Source organism: Podarcis vaucheri (assembly GCF_965113315.1).
Source record: "Podarcis vaucheri genome assembly, chromosome: 2".
Classification (NCBI taxonomy): Eukaryota; Metazoa; Chordata; class Lepidosauria; order Squamata; family Lacertidae; genus Podarcis; species Podarcis vaucheri.
This window is the reverse complement of record NC_138760.1, coordinates 48,566,868-48,587,162: the sequence shown is the minus strand read 5'-3', so window position 1 is coordinate 48,587,162 and position 20,295 is coordinate 48,566,868. Positions and strand designations below refer to the sequence as shown.

The window sequence follows — 20,295 nt, the reverse complement described above, 5'->3', positions numbered from 1 at the left end:
CTGGTCCCAGTTCAAAGTGTTGTTATTTGATCTATAAACCCTTAAGCAGCTCAAGACTGCAACACCTGAAGAACTGACTCTCCCCATATGAACCAACCTGTGATCGTCATTTGAGCCACTTCTGTTAGTAAGAGCTATTGTGGTGATGTCACTAAACTTGCCAATTCATCACACAAAGGTGCCTGGCCTAATTCTGTGCTTTTAGCTGCAGCTTTATCTGTAGAAACGAACAGGTGCATTTTCACAATATGCAGATGAGCATCATAACCTGCTGTTGGGTGGAGGAACAGGAACCAGAAAAGAGTTGGCATTCTTATCAACACCTGGAGTTACATGGTGACCTTAACTTTGGAAGACTCAAATCTAAACTCCACTTTGACTATAACATTCTCTGAGGGAATTTCCAGGCTGTCGCTATTTTCAGGTGTGATTGAATCACATACCAGCAAATTCAGGTTGTGCAATAAAAGTTGATTTGGAAGTCTTGCACAAGAAACCTGCTTCCCCCAAAGATCAGACATTTTGAGATAGGAAAGTGATGGGGAGGGAAAGTGCACTGGACAGTGTGAGAAAATTCTTGATGCAACACCATCTAATCCACCCATCGGATTAAGGGGCAACATATTCTAGTATTTGGCCTCCATTTGTGATCAACCATATACCAGGTTGAAAAACTGCTTATAGGTAGACAGGGTTGTCAGATACTCATCTTAAGATGGTGGCTGTAGCAACCAGGTTAAAGTCATCCAGTGAACTTCATTATTGAGTGGGGATTTGAACATCATTTGTTCAATATGGGGTGCTAGGGGAGGGGTAGTACCTTCATCCTTACCCTGTAGTACATCATCCTTACCCTGCATTCAGCTCTCACCTGTGGCTCCTAGAAGCTGTCAGCATGCAACAGTGGCCACACCCCAGGAACAACTTCGACTGGCTGGCTAAACCAGGTGAGTTAGGGACTTACTTGCATGCAAAGGCAGGCTCCGGCAGATCGAGTGGATGAGACCAATAGTGGGTCCAGCAGTCAATAAGACGGTTTCTGCACATGCTGTAGAGGGAGGTCAGGGAGTAGATGGGGTTTATCAACCTAGGAAGGTAGCCCATCTAGGAGAAGGAAAACTCTGATCCTAAATCTCTGCTGTCTTGTGGGATATCTTCAAGAGAAACAAAGTCTAACAGCAAACCCTACATAAATCAGGAGTCCCTAAGGCAGTTGGATGACGCCTTGGATGCCTCCTGGCAACTCCTGAAGCCAAGCTGGTGCCAAACATATTGCTCTAAATTCCTTTGGACCACATAAATGAGGCCAAAATGGGGGTCTTGTCATCTGGGCAGCCCATACCCACTGGCCCAAAACCTCCATACACACTGCCCAGGCTTGTGCCCTGGAGAGGTCACTTCAGTGTCACTAATGCAGCGGTTTGACTTCATCCCCGGAGGCATAGTGCATTGTCTCTCGAAACAGATAGATGCCAACAACTTAGAGTAAGTATATTGCACAAAAATGGCTCTGAACTGTGTATGGGAAAAACAGTCCCTGCTTGATTTCTGCATTTAATCCACATTACTGCATTCCTGTGCCAGAAAAAGCCTTACCTGCTTATTTTTTCAGTATGAGATTGCTGCTAAAGGAGCAAGAACAGAAAAAGGTGGCAGCTAGGTGTAAAGGAAGATAGGCTTGCATACTTTAAAATAATTGTGTAGAAGAAGCAAGTTCAGCATTGCAAGACACACCTGCCCAAATCCCTCCTTCTTTACAGCTATTAAAGCAGCAATCCTATGTGTGCTTATTTGGGAGTAAGTTCTACTGAAAGCAGTGGGAATTTACTTTGGAGTAAACAAACAGACCAGTTTGTAAAGGTATTGGTGTGCTCCTTTGCATCTAAAGATCCTTATCTTCTTGTCTACCTGATTTGTATTTATAGATAAACTTGACAGGATATTGCAACATATGTATAATGTATTACTGTGCAATGCATGTAAGGATATCCGTGCAAAGAACAGAGCAATGTTGCTGGCCTTGTCCTTGATGTTATCTGGCTAGCCTAGCCCTGCCCATTGAATGCCCATGCACAGCGTGCAAACATATGAACAGAAACCCCTATATTTAAGGGATGGGATGTGGGGCTAGCCCTGCTATCTCTCTCATATATGCTAGGAGGATAATCTGAACTGCCCTAACACTGATGCTGATTAGCTCTAGAAAATCTCAAGCGATCTACCAAGATATCAAATATATTGTAAGCCACCCTGAAAACATGTATATTTAGATTGCTTATAAAGGTAAAGGTAAAGGTACCCCTGCCCGAACGGGCCAGTCTTGACAGACTCTGGGGTTTGTGCGCCCATCTCACATCTATTGGCCGGGGGCCAGCGCTGTCCGAAGACACTTCCGGGTCACGTGGCCAGCGTGACAACGCTGCTCTGGCGAGCCAGAGCCGCACACGGAACGCCGTTTACCTTCCCGCTGGTAAGCGGTACCTATTTATCTACTTGCCCCCGGGGGTGCTTTCGAACTGCTAGGTGGGCAGGCGCTGGGACCGAGCAGCGGGAGCGCACCCCGCCGCGGGGATTCGAACCGCCGACCTTTCGATCGGCAAGCCCTAGGCGCTGAGGCTTTAGCCCACAGCGCCACCCGCGTCCCCTAGATTGCTTATAAATCTTGTCAAATAAATAAAATTAACTGCTTCATAAAAGAGGGGGAATCCCTAAGTGACTTACCTAAAACAGTGTGAAACATTTATGAAAAATACAGATAAAATCTGTAGATTTTAAGAACAAGGATACGTAACAAAATTATACGTCTGGGGAAGCTTGCTGTAACTAAGAAGTCTAATCAGCATAGTGAGGATGCCCAGCCTGGTGTTAAGATTGTTTTCAATAAATTGAAGGGTAGCATGTATATTATTTTAAAATATACAGAGAGATATGTAGGCACAGATCAGCAAGCGTGCATAGCTACCCTCAGCCTTGATGTGCGATTTAGCTTCAGTCAAATAACCTCAAGGTTATTGGTTGGGTGTCTTCCCACTGACCTCCAGTAAAGTGTATCCACCCCTTAGTTGAACTCAGAGGTTGAGGACTAGAAAGTGGATGCTTTTATTGAACTGATGTGGAAATCGCAATATGTGAGCTTGGCGAAGTACCACAGTCCGACTCTGAATAATGAGATGCTTCTAAATCCTTGATGCACGAAAGGGACCTACTAACTGTCACCACACTCACTTATCTTGGTGTAGGAGTTCGCCACGTTGTTACCTTTGACTCTTTCAGTTAATGCCTGTTCACGGAGAAATTATGCCCCACTGAGTTCGATATGGTTTAAAAGTTTTATATTGCAAGATAGAAAAGGAACTACTCTTCTCCCCCCGCCAACGAAGACTTCTAAGAAATACCAGCCAACGGCTTACATTCCCACTGATTGTCATCGCCATTTATTGCAGTCATTTCTGGGGAACGAAACTATAAACTGCAGATGTTCCCGTATAAGCCGCATAGACATCCGGATCACGGAAGAAGTCGTGTTCAAAGGGACAACACATGACCCCTCCCAAATGAGTTTAAAGAACCCCCGCTTTTCTAATTGCGTTTCGGAAGCTGGGCTACGTATCCTTTTTGACCCTATAGGCGTCCCATCCGCCGCTAGTTTTATTGGTCGGAAGAGCGTCAGCTGATCGTCTCCCAGCAATTTTCAATATGGCGGCGTCGACATAACCTGTGCTGAGAAGCGTGGAAGTCGGTGCTGGTTGGTTCTGCTGCTTCTGGGAAGGAAATATTCTGGGTTGGAGGATGAGTTAAAGAGGTTGGTGCTTGTTAGACTGGAGCAAGCTTCAGATTCTATTATGGAACATGTTTTGTTTCCTTCCGCCTGGAGTGTGAATAAAGCGTTTACTTTCCTATTCTCCACAATCTATGCTGTTCGTGATATGCTGGCTTGGCTTTGTTTCCGATTCCTTAGACTAGGAGGAGGATTATAGAAAAGATGGATTTTCTTTCCTTTTTCCGGTGCTGCTGCAAGCTTCCCAGTTCTGATCAGACGCAGAAACCTACAGCCAGCATTGCGGAGTAAGAGCATAATTATGGTGGTGTGCAAACAGCAGCCAATCGAGAATTCTCAGTTAAGTGTCAAATATTAGAGTTATATAGTTTTGAGAAAATATGATTAAGACCCACTACTTTAACGCTTACCTTCTTTGTGTTAAAGCCCAGCGAATTTCCTATAGGTTGGTGGTTATTTAATAAACAACTTGAATAGCTAGCCTCCCTAACTCAGCTGCCCTTCCTGCATGTTGGAAGATGTGTTTGGCATCTCAACCATTTTTTTCTCATTTGATTGGTGAGCTGGTGGACCTCCCAGTAGTCCTACACAAGTAAGATCTGCTGCATTGCCAGGTACCAGTTGCCCTTAGGCAGCCGAGACAGGACTGTGAGCCAGCACTGCTCTAGAATTAGCCTTATACCAGCAGTACATCACAGCATTTTAACTTGGAGGCATAGGAAGCTGCCTTATATTGAGTCAGAGCCTTAGTTCATCTAATACATAGTTGTCTATACTAACTGGCATTGGCTCTCCAGGATTTCAGGCAGGGTCCTCACCCAGCAGTACCTGGAGATGCTGGGGATTGAATTTGGGACCTTTTGTATGCAAAACATGTTTTACCACTGAGCTATGGCTGTCCACTTGCAGATTAGAGTATAAGTGAGAGGTAGGAGGAGAAGCCAAGCTTGGGAAGCAGTTTGCATGCTTTTTCCTGCTACCTCTGCATGTCTTGTTTCCCCCTGCGAGCTGGATTGCCAGTGTAGCTAGCTGGCTGGCTCAGAGAATTCACCAGGAGAGCATGGGGGCAGGTGGAGGTCAAATGGAGAGACCCATCCGTCCTTCACCAGCCCACTCACCTGCATGGAATTCTCTGCCTAGAATTCCTAAGTGCCTATTGTTATCAGGTAAGTTGTTAAATTCAAGACTGATTTTTAAAATCTGATATTTCCTTATCTTTTTTAAAAAATAAGGACCTCTTGCTCTTAAAGGCAGGTGAGGGCTTTCCTTCCTATTTAACTAATCACCGCTTGCTACCCATATCTTTGGAAGTGGGCAGCAATCATAACGTATGTAAGCTGTCACTCATATACAGAACAGCAGTGCTGATGACTGGAAAATTATGCAATAGAAATATCTTTTCTTATACTTTCAGAAAATACTCAGGAAGAAGCCTGTACTAATGAGAAGCAAGTGTCTCCTGTGGATTTGGACTCTGGGAGGCACCTTACCTCCTTACAGAAGGGCAGGAACTCTGCAGATTCAAAAGGCCTGGAATATTTCACCTTTAATTGCTCTTAAAGTCAGAAATATTTTTGTGAAAGCCATGGATGGTGATCAGCCACAATGTATGGAAACAGCTGACTCGAATCTGGAGCAAAATGTGGCTCAGTCCCCTATCGTGAGCACTACTGGTGGCAGTGAGGCAGTAGAGAATGGAGGAACCCTGGTCACTGAAGGGAAGGGGAAAATATTTTTCCCAAGTGCCAATGAAGTGTTCTACAACCCTGTTCAGGAGTTTAACAGAGACCTTACGTAAGTAGACATGTGGGGAGAGATTGCTTTCCATTTAACTTTGCAAATGATGGACTGTTGGAATCTGCTCTTGCATTTTGGAAGAGGCTGCCCCTTTGATTTTGCGAGAATGAAAAGGGGCCACTGGCTGAATTAAACTTAGTTTTTAAGTGTAATGAACAAGAGAGGAACTGTGACATTCTCACCGTCAGTGCTTTTCTTCTAGGAAAAAAATGCTGGTACTGTGTACCCTTGAGCACCCCCAGAAAAAAGCTCTGCTCACAGTTGTGACCCCACTTCATTTTATTTTTTTTACTGACTCACTGAGGACTGCCCAATCCACCTCCTCAGGTTATTCCTATGGTGAAGGTGGGTTCAGTGGACCTTCATGTCCAGAAGGGTTATTGTGGAGTGGGGAGGGAGAGAGGCATTTGGTTTCCAAGGATGGGTACCTGATTCAGCTACAAGCTCTGCTTTTGCTGAAAGACTTTTCTCTCTCCTCTCCCAGCATACTGCCCCAGGGGCCCTTATTTTGCTTTGGAGGGTTGGAGGGAACCCCCAGAACAGACTTAGGGGGCACATGGGGGAGGGAAGTGAGGGGTGAAAAGTATCATTGGGCAAGTAGAGCTCACTGAGCACTACATTGAATTCACCCCTGCATGTGCTTGGTGCTAAACTCTCCCTCTTCCATTGGAATCTCTTCAGTGGTGCAAGGATTTGTACCGTATTTTTCGCTCTATAGGACACACTTTTTCCCCTCCAAAAATGAAGGGGAAATGTGTGTGCGTCCTATGGAGCGAATGCAGGCTCCTTGGCTTCGCGGCGATGCGCCTGTCCTAGAAGCTGGAGGAGGAACAGAAGGGTCTCCTTCTGTTCCTTCTCCAGCTTCGCTGAAGGGCGCTGCACCTTCTCCCTCTCTGCGCAACGCCTTTCCTGTGAAGGAGAGGCGCTGCGCAGAGAAAGAGAGAAGGTGCAGCGCCCCTTGAGCAACGCGCCTATCAAGCGAAGCCGGAGGAGGAACACAAGGGTCTCCTGTTCCTCCTCCCGCTTTGCAGCGACACGCCTGTCCAGCAAAGCCCGAGGAGGAACAGAAGGGTCTTCTTCTGTTCCTTCTCCAGCTTCGCTGAAGGGTGCTGTGCCTTTCCTGTGAAGGAGGGGCGCTGCACAGAGAGAGAGAAGGCACAGTGCCCCTTCAGCGACGCGTCTGTCCTGGCTTCTGCTTTAGCCCTGCTAGCCTTCATCCCGCTGCCTGAAGAGGCTTGGCGCGGTTACCCCAGAAGCCAGAACAGCCACACAGTATCCCAGAAGCCAGATCCCTCTTGCTGTTCTGGCTTCTGGGGTTCAGAATAATTTTTTCTTGTTTTCCGCCTCCCAAAACTAGGTGCGCCCTATGGTCTGGTGCGCCCTATGGTGCGGAAAATATGGTACTTTTGCCACCAAAAGGAACCCTATTCTCCAGAAGCTGCAAGGAACCCTGGGGGCAAAGGATCCCGGAGAGGCCTGCTTTTGTGTCCTAGGTGCTCCTCTCTTTGCTAGAAGGATCTTTGTGTGTGAGAGGATCAAACTTGAAGGTCATGTGCTAGAGGGCATGCATCCTAGTTTTTACCCACTTCAAGACCCTTTTGGTAATGAAGTCAAGTTAATTCCCCTTTGCTGGCAAGAGGGTTGATGAAAGTAAGGGTCAGTCCTTTGACAGAGAAGGGGCAGCCCTATTTTGCTGCCAAAAGGATTTCTGTCAAGTGGCTGATAGTTTCAGGAATCTGGTAGTTGAGAGGATTTTTTTTAGTAATAATAGTGATGATGCTTCAGTGAGCCTTAAAAGCTGATTTATATAACATATTTTGTATGGGATTTGTCTACTGATACTGTAACATAGCTTTCAGTTACAAATAACTACCCAGTAGTTTAGGCTGAAAAATATGGAGGGGAAAGCTGTGTTCACTCATTTAGTGAGTATGGTTTGAAGTGGAATGGCTTCTCGCAGGGGTGGGGGACCCGTAGTTTTCCAGCTTTCTGGATTGCAGCTCCCATCATTCTTGATGGGTGGCATCATCCATGTCGGCTGGGGCTGATGGACGAGCCTCTGCTCTGGAAAATGAGTGGTTCTGAAGATACATAGGGTCTTTAGTTTCGACGAGGGTTTTACAATCAAGTGGTATATAAATTTTATGAAATCTTTTTTTCTAGTATATCTTGGCTACAGAATAAGAAAAATCACACCTCTGACACCTCTCTCCCCTCCCACAAATAGGTGTGCAGTCCTTACGGAATTTGTACGGCTGCAGCTTTCATCAAAAGGGATTTCAAGTGAGTAGTAATGTTTTCCTCTATTCGAGACAAGACCCAGAGAGGGAAACCGCTGATGTGTAAGAGGCATGCATAATTGTCTTTTCAGGAATGTTGATTTACCTTTCTCTCTCTTTGTTGTTTGTCCTGTAGTCTGGACATTGGGGTAATTACCTCTGTCCATTGGAGGCAGTTTTTCTCTCTCTTCCAAATGAAACGTTTGACTAGGGCACTTCCCTATTCTTTCTCCTGACTGTGAAGTAAATAGGGGCAGAAGAGGTGTTGATGCTCTGATCTCCCCTGTACTTGGCTTTCTGCCAAGCACCCAAAGCACTTTACATTTTAAACTATTAAAACAAATAAATGTTATAAAATGAAAAGTTGGCCAGGAGAGAGAGAGGGGAGAACAGTTTGGCTGGAGCAGACCCTGATATTGACTTTGCCTGCTGTTTCCACTCTCTTCTTCCTTCTCCAGTTCTATGTTGTTCCTCTTGCTGTGAACAGCTGTGCTTTAAGCACCTGTTTAGGCAGGCTTGCATACTGTCAGCGGCTCTGTTGTGAACTAGCCATGTCCCATTTTGAAGCCTTGGGGATTGTTCCTAGAACTACAGAATGTAGATCTGGTTAACACATCACTCTTTAGCCAAGACCCCACTCTGTACCATAAAAGAGCAATGAGCAGCTGTGGTCTTCTTGCACAAAATGTGCTAAGAATATCTATGCAAGGTAAATAGAAGATAGAACGCTAGCTTGATTGGCACATTGCAGATCTCTTAGCGCCCTGCTAACCTTTCTCCAACTTCTGGTAAATAGCTGCTTAGCTTCCTGGAAAATATATGCAATCTCTTTGTCCATGCCGTTCAGCATAATGTTGAATGCCATATTACAGTTGTATGAAATGATTTCAGGATTGCGAATCTATGTACGGAGAATGGCAGGCCCCGACTTCATGTCACTCTGTGTTATTTCCATCTGTTCCAGTTGCAGTCCCTGGAGAAGAGAATGTCTCAAAAGTGATTGTGGATCTCTCGAAAGGGGAAAAAGATGATGACCTGGAGCAGACACCTGGTGGTGATGACCAGCAAGATAATGAGGAGCATGAAGCTGTGAAAGTGGGAGAAGTATGCCAGGTGCTGTGTCCCCGTGTGTATGTACACTTTGGGGGTTTGAGTGTCTTGTGATGGCACCTTATTTTATTGCTGAATGTATTGATCCCTTGTTCATCCTTGACCCTCCTTTCTTTTGTTTTGTCAAAATATATTTATTTTTGTACTAGTTTTATTGTGCTTAGTTGTATTTTATCTATTTGATTTGTGTCCTGCCTTTCCTTCGAGGTTATCAAGGTGGCATACAAGTTTCTCCTTTTATTCTCACAACAATCCTCTGAGATAGATCAGGCTGGAAGATAGAGACTGGATTAAGGTCACCCAGCAAGATTCATGGCCGAGTGGGGGGGGGGTTGAACTTGGGTCCTACCAGTTTGAATCTGACATGGTAACTGCTACACTGTGCTAGCTGTGTTACAGTTTTGACTGCAAGGTCTCTGTTTGGTGCAGAGGCCTGGCTTACAAGTGGTCACCAAATGCTCCACTAAATACTACCGTATTTTTTGCTCTATAACACGCACCCGACCATAACACGCACGTAGGTTTTAGAGGAGGAAAATCCGTAGGCATGCCACCCGTAGGCATTTCCTCCATAACACGCACAGACATTTCCCCTTACTTTCTAGGAGGAAAAAAGTGAGTGTTATGGTGCAAAAAATGCGGTAACCACATTGCATTATTCCCTCTCTCCTCCCCAAACTCCAACATTAAGTCTGTGTTTTAGCACACATTCTCAAGAAATCGAAGATCTGGGGAACAGCTGGAGATTTTGATACATGTTGAGGCATTCACAAGGCTGACCCAGTCTTTCAAGATCTGCTGCAAAAGTCAATTTGTGTCTACTTCACCATGTGCATTGGTCACAAGATGATAAGGCATAATGAGGAAATTTTTGTTCTACATCTCCATCAGTTGTGGCAAGGGGATACCATTTGAAGTCAGCTGTTAGGTTCATTTTTAGCAAGGCATCTGTGGAGCTCAGTTGCTTTGGGGCCTCCCACCATCTCTCTTTTCTAGATCTTTCTTCCTGTCTCTCTGCAGGAGGGAGTCCGAGTGCTGGAGGCCTTGGCTGCTTCTGGATTACGCTCCATCCGGTTTGCAAAGGAGGTTCCTGGCCTTCAGAGAGTGGTGGCTAATGACTTATCTGCCAAGGCTGTTGAGCTAATAACCAAAAACATCCAGCTCAATGATGTCAGACACCTGGTCACTCCAAGCTTGTCAGACGCCCGGTGAGTAAAGGTTTTCCATTTAGAACAGAGATAAGAAACCCATGACACTCCGATTGTGGTTGGACTCCAACTCCTATCAGCCTCAGCCAGCAGGGCCAATGGTTGGGGATCATGGGAGTTGTAATCCAGCAGCATCTGGGTGGCCACAGATTCCCCACCCCTGATTCAGGGCCTGGGAGCTAGACTCCTCCTCTTTTTTCCATAGTAAGAACTGGGCCACTGTTGTCTTTTTGTTTCCTTTTGTGTGTGGAGTGTGGTGCTTCTAAACAGGTCTTTCCCCCACACTCACAGGATGCTGATGTACCAGAGCAAGGCAGACAGAGACCTCTTTGATGTCATTGATCTGGACCCGTATGGCAGCCCTTCGATGTTTCTCGATGCTGCGGTTCAGAGCGTGAGTGACGGAGGTGAGCTGATAACTTCTTCCAGCTCCAATTTTGTGAGTGATGGTGAAAATCAGGTTGTTTGGACCACTCTTCTTCTGCAGTGGTTTTTGGTTTAGGAGACACCAACCTTTTTTTGCCTACTTAGCTTGTCTGTCAGTCCTTTATAAACAGTTTTTTGGGGGGATTTCAAAACAAAATCTGGGTATAAATGTAAAATGCAGACCATAACCTCACGTTGACTCATGACGGAAAAGCTTGGGCTTTGTCAGAGACAAGCTTTTAGCATATTATATGGCAGTCTAGCTATGCAAGTTCCTAAAGCTCTCTGTGGATTGGAAGACTCCTGTAAAAGTGAAATGGTTCCTCCTGTGCAAGCTACAGAACTCTTTCTGTATTCCTTCCCTGCCTCATTGAGACAGGAGAGCGTTGTTGTTCCCTATGCACAGATAGAAACTGAAGCCAGCATATGTAATGGTTTGGCTATGGGCTTTGTGGCAGAGCAGCAGTCCAAACTGAGGTCATGGCGCCATACGCTTTGATGCTACAATTGTTGCTTGATGCCCTTTTAGGTGTGTATTTTTGGGGAAAGATTGTGCTGTATCTCCTGACCCTTCCCTTCCCTTTGGGGACACTGTTGCAGGCCTGCTGTGTGTCACATGCACCGACATGGCTGTAATGGCTGGGAACTCCGGGGAGACCTGCTACAGCAAATATGGGTCCATGTCTATCAAGGGCAAGTTCTGCCATGAGATGGTGAGTGGAATGAGCTGCCAGGAACCCCAGACTACAAGCCCATGTCCCATCACTGTATCTGTCCAGCCTTTGGCCCATCTGTTGCCTTCCTCAAGAGGAAATGAATGCTTTCAAGTTGGCGGTTCTGCAAGGTCAAATGGTATCTACCGGCAGTGCCATGCAGGCATCCAGGACACTGCTGCAGTTCCACTCCCTCGTTCTCCCAGCTTGGCTGCCTGCTGCTGTGCTGGAGGACACACTCCCAAGGCCAACCTCAAGATAAGAGAGTGACCCTTACATCCTTATGGGGCTGACACATGAAGAGTAGAAGTTCCCATGTATCACAGTAACGTTAACTGTCCAAAATCAAAACGTAACAATAGCTCTCACTGTAGTCTCCTCCTACCTTTCTTCAGGCCCTGCGGATTATCCTGCACAGCATTGATCTGCGGGCCAACTGCTACCAGCGCTACATTGTCCCACTCCTGTCGGTCAGTGCGGATTTCTACATTCGTGTTTTCGTCCGGGTCTTTACTGGGCAAGCCAAGGTTAAAGCTTCTGCAAGGTGAGCCACCCCCAAACTTGAGTTTCAGTCCTTGGGTAGTGCCCCATTTGTGCTTACAACCATTTTAGTGGCATCCAGCGTGGTGTAGTGGTTAAGAGCGGTGGACTCGTAATCTGGTGAACCGGGTTTGCTTCCCCACTCCTCCACATGCAGCTGCTGGGTGACCTTGGGCTAGTCACACATCTCTGAATTTTCTCAGCCTCACTCACCTCACAGAGTGTTTGTTGTGGGGGAGGAAGGGAAAGGAGATTGTTAGCCGCTTTGAGACTCCCTAAGGGGAGTGAAAGGCGGGATATTAAGTCCAAGCTCCTCCTCCTCCTCTTCCTCTTCTTCTTCTTCTTCTTCTTCTTCTTCTTCTTCTTCTTCTTCTTCTTCATGTGATCACTGATATGCACGTCCTTTTGGACACAGAAGAAGGCAGAATGGGGGGCAGGTCAAGGCGTGTGGGGACTGTGAGCGGCACCAAAGTGCAAAATGGTCACCACTTGTGTGTGTGTGTGTGTGTGTGTGTGTGTGTGTGTGTGTGTGTGTGTAGAGAGAGAGAGAGCACTCTTCATGGTGCTCCCAGTTAGCTGAGGTAACAGGTAGCTTATCCACTGCAACCAGTACTTATTGAGACCCATCCCTGGGCTTTTCTTTCGCTGCCTCTTATTTATAGACAAGCCTGCTACATGTTAATAATTCTCTTTCTTTGGCAGCAAACAGGCCTTTGTCTATAACTGTGTGGGCTGTGGCTCCTTTCATATGCAGAGACTTGGCAAAGTGGCTCACAATGGAAACAAGTAAGAGAGCTGGGGAGATGTTTTTTACAGAACAATCAAACAGTATTTCCCCTCTTCCTTCTACCTAAGATAGTCAGGTGGGCAGATTCCAGGAACACTTGCGCTGCCAGATGTTCCTGTGCTGACCAGGGTGGGAAACTCATTTCCCAGGTGGCTCTCTTAATGAGGCATCCTCTTTCGCTGGGGGTTCATTGCAACATTTCCTTTATTCTCAGCTTTTGGCCTCAAATTTTAAAAACCTAATTTTTGTATGCAGTCATACACAATAGGTTTCTGGGAGTCAGAAGCAGGGGGGACGTGTTGTTTCTGTGAGGAGAGGAGGGTGTGTTCAGGCGCACGTTTCTATTAGAGTGGAAATCATGCTAGCTCATTTTTGGATGCTTCCTATCGGTGTAATAGAACTATTGGCAAACGGGAAGGAATCTTGGGGAAGTGAAGATCAATGTTTAAACCCCTCTGCACCTGCCTCTTCTGCCTGATGCCAGAGATAATGGACACAGTTCTGAGTTACCAGCCAAAGGAGGCAAACTGACAGTCTGTCTGATGGATGCTTAAATGATATTTGTTCCCTGTATCAGAAAGTCTTTAATGTTTTATTATGTTTTAATATGTGCTGGAAGCTGCCCAGAATAGCTGGGGAATCCCAGCCAGATGGGTGGGGTATAAATAAAATATTAATAAAAATAAATAGAGAGAGAGAGACTTGGGCACCTAACAAGCAATAGTTAATAAAATAACAAAAAAGGAACAGGGAAAGAAAAAGTATCGGCCCCTTCTACCCCAGTGAGGCTCTTAAATACTGCTTTTGCTCTCTCCGACCAAACAACAGCGTCAACTACAAGGCTGCCTGTGGGCCTCCTGTGGGACCATCCTGTGAGTATTGCCAGCAGCGCCACCAGGTGAGCCCAGCTGATCTCTACACTTCATAATATGCCCCTGGCCAGAAGAGCTCAAGCTGACCCTTGCTTGCTTCTCTCCTCCTCCTCCTCCTCCTCCTCCCACAGCTGGGTGGCCCTCTGTGGGCAGAGCCCCTCCACGATGCGGATTTTGTCCAGCGAGTCCTGTCAGCAGTTGGGAGCAACCCAGCACGCTTCCGAACAAGCCAGCGGATTCAGGGCATCCTGAGCATGGTGATGGAGGTGAGGAAGACTGTGCAGAAGATGAAGGCGATTGCCATACGGGATCCCTTCCCCTTTAGACCACCCCATGACCTGCAGCTTTTTGCCAAGGTGCAACAAAGGATGTTGCGTTGTGGACCACTGAGTTGTGCAAACTCTCAGTGTGAATGAACAAATGAAGACAGTATTGTGTGGCAATTGGTTTGATATAGAAATTCAAAGGGAAGGGTATGTTTTGTGCTCGGCACCCTTTTCATATAGGGCAGTGGTTTTCAAACTTTGTTCCAGGGCACCTTGGGGTTCCTTGGAAGCCCATCTATGAGAAGATTAGCAGTGGTAGGCTGAAATAAAAGAGAGATAAGAAGGGAGGGACACCAAAAGGGAAGGGGGAAACAATGGTAGATAAGCAAGAACTTGTATACCATAGTCTGTCTGTCTTCTGCAATCCACAGCCACAATGGAATACCAGTGTCTGGCAATGTTCTGGCAAATGCTCTCAGCTTGTGTTTAGCAAGGGGAGTCCCTGTCAAAAAGTTTGCTCTAGAGCAGGGGTGGGGAACCTGTGGTCCTCTGAATGTTGTTGGAAAGTCCAACTCCCATTGCGTCTCATGGTGGCTGGAGCAGCAGCACCCAGAGGGCTGCAGGTTCTGCACCTCGGCCATAGAGCAGGCCTCCGTTCTCACAACCTGCTGTAGACCTGAGGCAAATGAATCGCCGTGGAAAGGAATCTCTGCAGGGAGAAGAATCACCCAGGGTACTCTGGTCTATGGACAATCTAGAAATAGGGTGGAGAAATAAACAAAGATTAAAAAGCCACCACTGCAAGATCTTTCTTTGAAATACTCTATATAAGATAAACTGGTGCTGTCGTCTTCATGGCAACAGTAGGGCAAACACCCGGTTTTAACTAGTATTATTTTCTCTCTGTGCGATAGGAGCTCAGTGATGTCCCTCTCTACTACACCCTTGACCATCTCAGCAAAACCGTCCGTTGCAGCAGCCCTTCCCTGCTACAGTTCAGGTGAGATTGGAGTTTGTGCTGCAAGAACCTATCCTAAAGTAGGGGAAAGCATACAGAGAGGGTTTGTAGTTTGTGGGGGTTGGAGTGGGCAGGGGCTCATTTAGTTGGTGGCAGAGTCAGGCTCTGAAAGCCTTTATAGAGCTACACTGGAGCATTGTGCCTTCCTTTGTTTTCTGACTTCCCTACTCAGCAATTTTGTCTGGCTTAAGCCTTAAGGGTCCTGCTGTGGGACTCTTGTGTTTTCTTGTAGCAGGGGTGGCTGATCTGTGGCCTTCAAGGTGTTGCTGGACTGCAGCTCCCACCAGCCTTGCCTATGCATCAGAGTGACTGGGGCTGATGGGAATTAGAGTCTGGAAAAAAACTGGAGAGCCACAGGGTCCTCACTCCTGTCTTATGGAGGACTTCGTGACTCTCTGGGTCTCTGTAGTTTAGATTATACTAGGTTGTTGCTGGAACTTTGCTCTGTTATGCAGGAAGCCACAGGTCCTGTTGCCCAAAGTGATAGGCTGTCAAAAAGTCCCCCCTTTTTCTTTTTATAATAAATTTTATTCAATTCTTAACACCTAAGCACATTAACTTAAAATTCAATATATATTTCTCTTAAAAAATAAACGTGACTTCCCATCCTTACGTCTGTGGTGTGTTTATTCCTACACATATTCTGTTGCATTATGTTAAACTATATCTAATACATATTTCCTCTATTACAATTATTGTCATTTTCCACCCACTGCTCCTAATTCAAATCCTGCCTACAATTTTATTTGGCTATAGTTCTTTTCAGATACTCCAAAAAGGAATTCCATTCTTCAATAAAAAGCTCATTACTTTGGTCTCTCGCTTTTGCTGTCAGTTTTGACAATTCTGCATAGTCCATTAGTTTTGCAATCCATTCTTCTTTGGTTGCGACTTTTTCTTCCTTCCAGTTCTGCACACATAGGATTCTGGCAGCTGTTGTTCCATATATAGTTTAATAATAATCTTTGGGACATTTGTCCCCCATATCCCTAGAAAAAAAGCCTCTATTTTTTTGGAAATTACCAATTTTAACATCATCTTCATTTCATTATATATCATTTCCTAAAATCCCTTAGTTTTTTCACATGTCTACCACATATGAAAACTTTCCCTTTTCTAACCAGGATGGATTGCTCATGCTATAGGTTTTATGGATCCAAGACAAAGTCGCTTCTAGGCTGGGGTCTGGCAGTTTGAGGGTGGTCATCTTCAAATTGTTGCATTGTTTGGAAAGAATGACACTTCACAGAGTAGCTGGGATAAACAGGTTGACAGACTATAGTGCTCCGACATCAACAAGCAACAAATGTTTAGGGATGTGCAATGAAATGGTCATGGTCTGAATCTGATCAAAATTGGAATCCTGTGTTCTAATAATGAGGTAACATGTGATGTTGGCTACAGTTTGAAATACAGAATTGACTCAAACAGTGAGAAACCCTCCATTGTTTCTACCAAAAGTTCTCCCCCTTTGGAAATTAGAGATTTCTGTGCAAATCTTCCCTGGATTTCCTTTCTAGGTCAGCTCTCCTCCATGCTGGTTACCGGGTGTCACTGTCCCATGCCTGCAAAAACGCCATCAAGACAGATGCGCCACCATCTGTGCTTTGGGACATCATGCGCTGCTGGGTGAGCAAAATCTTAACCTCTGCATAAATTTCTGGATCTTTTACTGTAGGCACCTCCAGAACAGCTATTTGTTCCCCGTTCTCAGGCTTCAGCCTGTGGCACTATTGCTTTTTGTCTGCAATGATGGGGCATGCTCCTGCCACCTTGTACCACTGGCCGTTGTTTCTGCATGTATACTTTGGGTCTGGTTTGATAAAGAGCGATTAAAACACATTCCTGAGGTGTTTGTAAAGGACAGATTCCTAACCATCCTTCACCTGAAGTTTGTTTCCTCATTTGCTTTCCCCTTTTCACCTCTTGAGATTAAACCCACTTCTTGTTCTATTCCTCCTGCCTCTCTCCCAACTTTAGGAGAAACTCAATCCTGTGAAAAGAGAGCGCCTTTCCGAGAGCAGCCCAGCTGCCCACATCCTTTCTGTAGAACCAAAGTAGGTATTGGGGGTGTACTGCAAGACTGGGTGCTGGATGGGCAAATATGGACCTTAGGCCAAGTAAGAAATGGCTCATTGGCAGGAAACTCTGGAAATCAGGAGGGCATGTATCTATAGGCTGTTGTTGAGGTGCAGCGGTGGGAGGGACAGACAGCTGCGGGTTAAGATAGATAGCAAAATAAGCTCTAGGGTGGATGGGTGGGTGTTCAAATGCTCAAGAGTTTTTCATCTAGAAGTTGTCCTATTCTGACCAAGAGAAGGTAGTGATCCCACTTTGTGAAAGGGGTTTGGTTCCAGGTAGGAACTGTCCTTTCCGCCCCGACCTGGCCACAGTGATCCATGCGATGGTCACCTCCAGGCTTGACTGCTGTAATTCGCTGCCCTTGAAGCTGTCCCAGAAACTCCAGCGGGTGCAGAATGCTGCAGCGAGGCTCCTCATGGGGTCTCTGCCACGGGAGCATATTCACCCAGTTCTTTTCCAGCTGCACTGGCTCCCGGTGGAGTACAGGGTCAGATTTAAGGTGCTAGTTTTGACCTTTAAAGCCTTTCACTGCCTAGAACCCTCGTACCTACGGGACCGCCTCTCCCAGTATGCCCCACAGAGGACCTTAAGGTCCATAAATAGCAACACCCTAGAGGTCCCGGGCCCTAAGGAAGTTAGATTGGCTTCAACTAGAGCCAGGGCTTTTTCAACACTGGCTCCGGCCTGGTGGAAGGCTCTGTCTTATGAGACCAGGGCCCTGCAGGATCTGATTTCTTTCCGCAGGTCCTATAAGACAGAGTTGTTCTGCCTGGCCTTTGGCTTGGAGGAGATTTGATTCCCTCCCCCTCTTTCTTTTTTCCTCCTGTGATGAGGCTGCATTTTAATGTTTTAATGTTGTAGTCATTCAACTTGTTTTTATTATTGGTTGTTATCCGCCTGGAATGGCTGAGGAGGGCGGGGTATAAATAAAATTTATTATTATTATTATTCCTTGCTGACACTCTTAAACTCCACAGGCTGCAGGCATCCTTCACTGTCCGGGCGGATGCTAATCCTAGCTCACGAAAGCAAGGCCTCAAACGGTTCCAGCTAAATCCAGAGCCTTTTTGGGGCCCAAAGGCAAGAGCCAAAGCTGGGTAAGATTTAACAGGGAACCTGGGTGTACTGGGAGCAAGCTAGGATACAGTTTATGTAACCTGGGATGGGGAAATCAAGACAGGCCAGGACTCATTCCTGTTGGTTAAAAATGGTACCAGAATGCATTACTTTTATGGATGTCATGGAAAAGCTGACAAGGAGAACTATGGCACCGGTATCTTCTGGTATTGCCTTTCCCCATTCCCTTGCCCCGCAACTTCCTGGGAAGTAGAGGAAGATGTAGCTACCTCATTTGGGCTACTCCTTCTGGCCTTTGGCCCAGGTTTCTGCCCTGACTCCCCTGGCTAGGGCAGTAGTGACGGGGACACCGAAACAAAAGCATCAGCCTCCTTGGCTCTGTTCTGACACATCTGCTGGGGGCAGGGGTGGGATCTCTTCCTCCTTGCAGGAAAAGAGAAAGCTACACCAGAACAAGAGGAAAGAATGTGCAGAACAGAGTGATGGGGCCCACCTGAAGAACTTTCCCTGCAAACGGTTCCGGCAAGTGAGTAGTCACGGCTACTGTGCCATTTGCTTAGAACTGAGATGTTGGGTTGGTATGTGAAAGAAACTGGGTAGCCTTTTGGGGGAATCTGAGTGTTGATGACAGCAGGGAGTGGCTGTGCTTCAAAGTGCAGGGGAGAAGGGACATGGTTCTCTGCTCTCTGCCCTCTTCCATCTCTCTTTTGCTTTTTTACTGTCTAAGCACATGGCCTGTGCAGCTAAAGTTCTTTAAGCTTCACTCATGGCAAATGGAGGAAATGGTACCTGTGTAACTGATTTTTATCTCATAGCACGAGTAAAAGAAGCTTGAATAGAATTGGGAGCAGGAAAGGGTTAAGCACACCCCTCTTCTCTGGGTTCTGGTTTTCTTCCACTGGAGCTGCACTTGGTTTGCCTCTCTGCCACGTAGCGGGTAGTTTTGTATGAGCTCTCTTATCAGCTGCCATTATTAGCTGTAGCTGCTGGCAACCAGAGGTCATTATGCACAACCTGTATCGACTGGTCTCATTTAGGGGAGTCAGCTGGAGAATACAGTTCTCAGTAATCATTTTAAGCTCAGTTACAATTGCCCTGTCCCTAAACTCCATTCTTTGTTTGGTATGAGGATGTCCAATGAAAAGCAGATTTTTCTTTGAAAGAAAGACACCATTTTTTGACCAGGCTTACGTAACTTGTGACCCACCAACCCAGGCACAGCTTACCTGGTGCTTCACAGCTGCTCTGTTTTTACAGACCTAGGTAGGCAGCAAAACCAGGAGGTTCCTTAAAGTCCTGCTGGGTTGCCCTATTTGGCTGGCTGGGGCACTAGTTGTATGTAAGTCTGTTTTAATTTTACCCATAACATTTAAAACTCCTGCAGATGGCAAGTGGGCTTTTTAGAGGAACTTTGAAAATTCAGTATGTTTGGCTTTTATACAGAACAGAATGGTGAAGGCAACCAGAGGTGTAGCAATGGGTTCCGTTCCCAGATCAGCTACAGCCTCCTTAGGCCAGGCAGCCAATTTCTCTTTTGCCTAAGGCAGGGGTCAGCAAGCTTTTTCAGCAGGGAGCTGGTCCACAGTCCCTCAGACCTTGTGAGGGGCCGGACAATATTTTTTTTTTTTTTTTGGGGGGGGGAGAACAAATTCCTATGCCCCACAAATAACCCAGAGAGGCATTTTAAATAAAAGCACACATTCTACTCATGCAAAAACATGCTGATTCCCGGACCGTCTGCAGGCTGGATGTAGAAGGCCGGATCCGGCCCCCGGCCTTAGTTTGCCTAAGGGCCAGCTGCTTCAGCCACAGGACTGCACGCAAGGACTGGAATGGTTTAGTGATGTTGGGTGTTGCTTTTCCCTTACAGGGCAACTGTTCACTGGGGGACAAGTGCTGCTACTCCCATGAGACGGAAGGAAAGACGGCAGAAAACAACCCAGCACCATCTTGATGAGAAACAGTCTTTGGTATCTGCTCCCTTTTGTTTTATATATTTGTGCTAAATGGAGAGCCTTTATTTTCAAATGACTGTCCATTTATTATGTGCCTGCCATTAAACAATGGTGTTAGCTTTTGAATGGTTCTTGGTTTGCTAGATGTTTTCTACCTGATCATGTTCAAACTGCTCTCTAGTAGATCAGGAGCCTACTGAATTGTCAGGCTCTTCAAGTACTGTTGGGGGGGGGGATGACCCTGTTACATCCCCAAAATGATATTTTAAGATCATCCTCGTGCACTGCTTCACTGTTGATGTTTTTCCATTCTAAATAGTGGAAGGTCAACTCTGAGAATCTAGTGAATAGACAGTAGCAGTATTAGGAAACCCTGTTGCTTCCTCA

The 20,295-nt window shown here is 46.2% G+C and overlaps 1 protein-coding gene across 5 annotated transcripts; it reads left to right on the top strand.

Moving 5' to 3' along the window:
• The first annotated feature begins 3,649 nt into the window (after window positions 1-3,649).
• Window positions 3,650-20,034, top strand: TRMT1 (tRNA methyltransferase 1). 5 transcript variants are annotated; one of them, XM_082214714.1, is made up of 18 exons: window positions 3,670-3,802; window positions 4,019-4,065; window positions 5,193-5,572; window positions 7,803-7,858; window positions 8,819-8,967; window positions 9,985-10,172; window positions 10,464-10,579; window positions 11,199-11,311; window positions 11,707-11,855; window positions 12,554-12,637; window positions 13,467-13,536; window positions 13,642-13,776; window positions 14,691-14,776; window positions 16,315-16,423; window positions 16,775-16,851; window positions 17,854-17,973; window positions 18,359-18,479; window positions 19,824-20,034. In XM_082214714.1, exons 3-18 carry the CDS (start codon window positions 5,220-5,222, stop codon window positions 19,905-19,907), a joined length of 2,010 nt encoding a protein of 669 aa, XP_082070840.1. In that variant the 5' UTR covers window positions 3,670-3,802; window positions 4,019-4,065; window positions 5,193-5,219; the 3' UTR covers window positions 19,908-20,034. The 5 variants fall into 5 exon arrangements, with proteins under 5 accessions (XP_082070837.1, XP_082070840.1, XP_082070838.1 ...); XM_082214712.1 differs by having other exon boundaries at window positions 4,019-4,117; XM_082214713.1 differs by having other exon boundaries at window positions 3,681-3,802; window positions 3,959-4,117.
• Window positions 20,035-20,295: the final 261 nt, after the last annotated feature.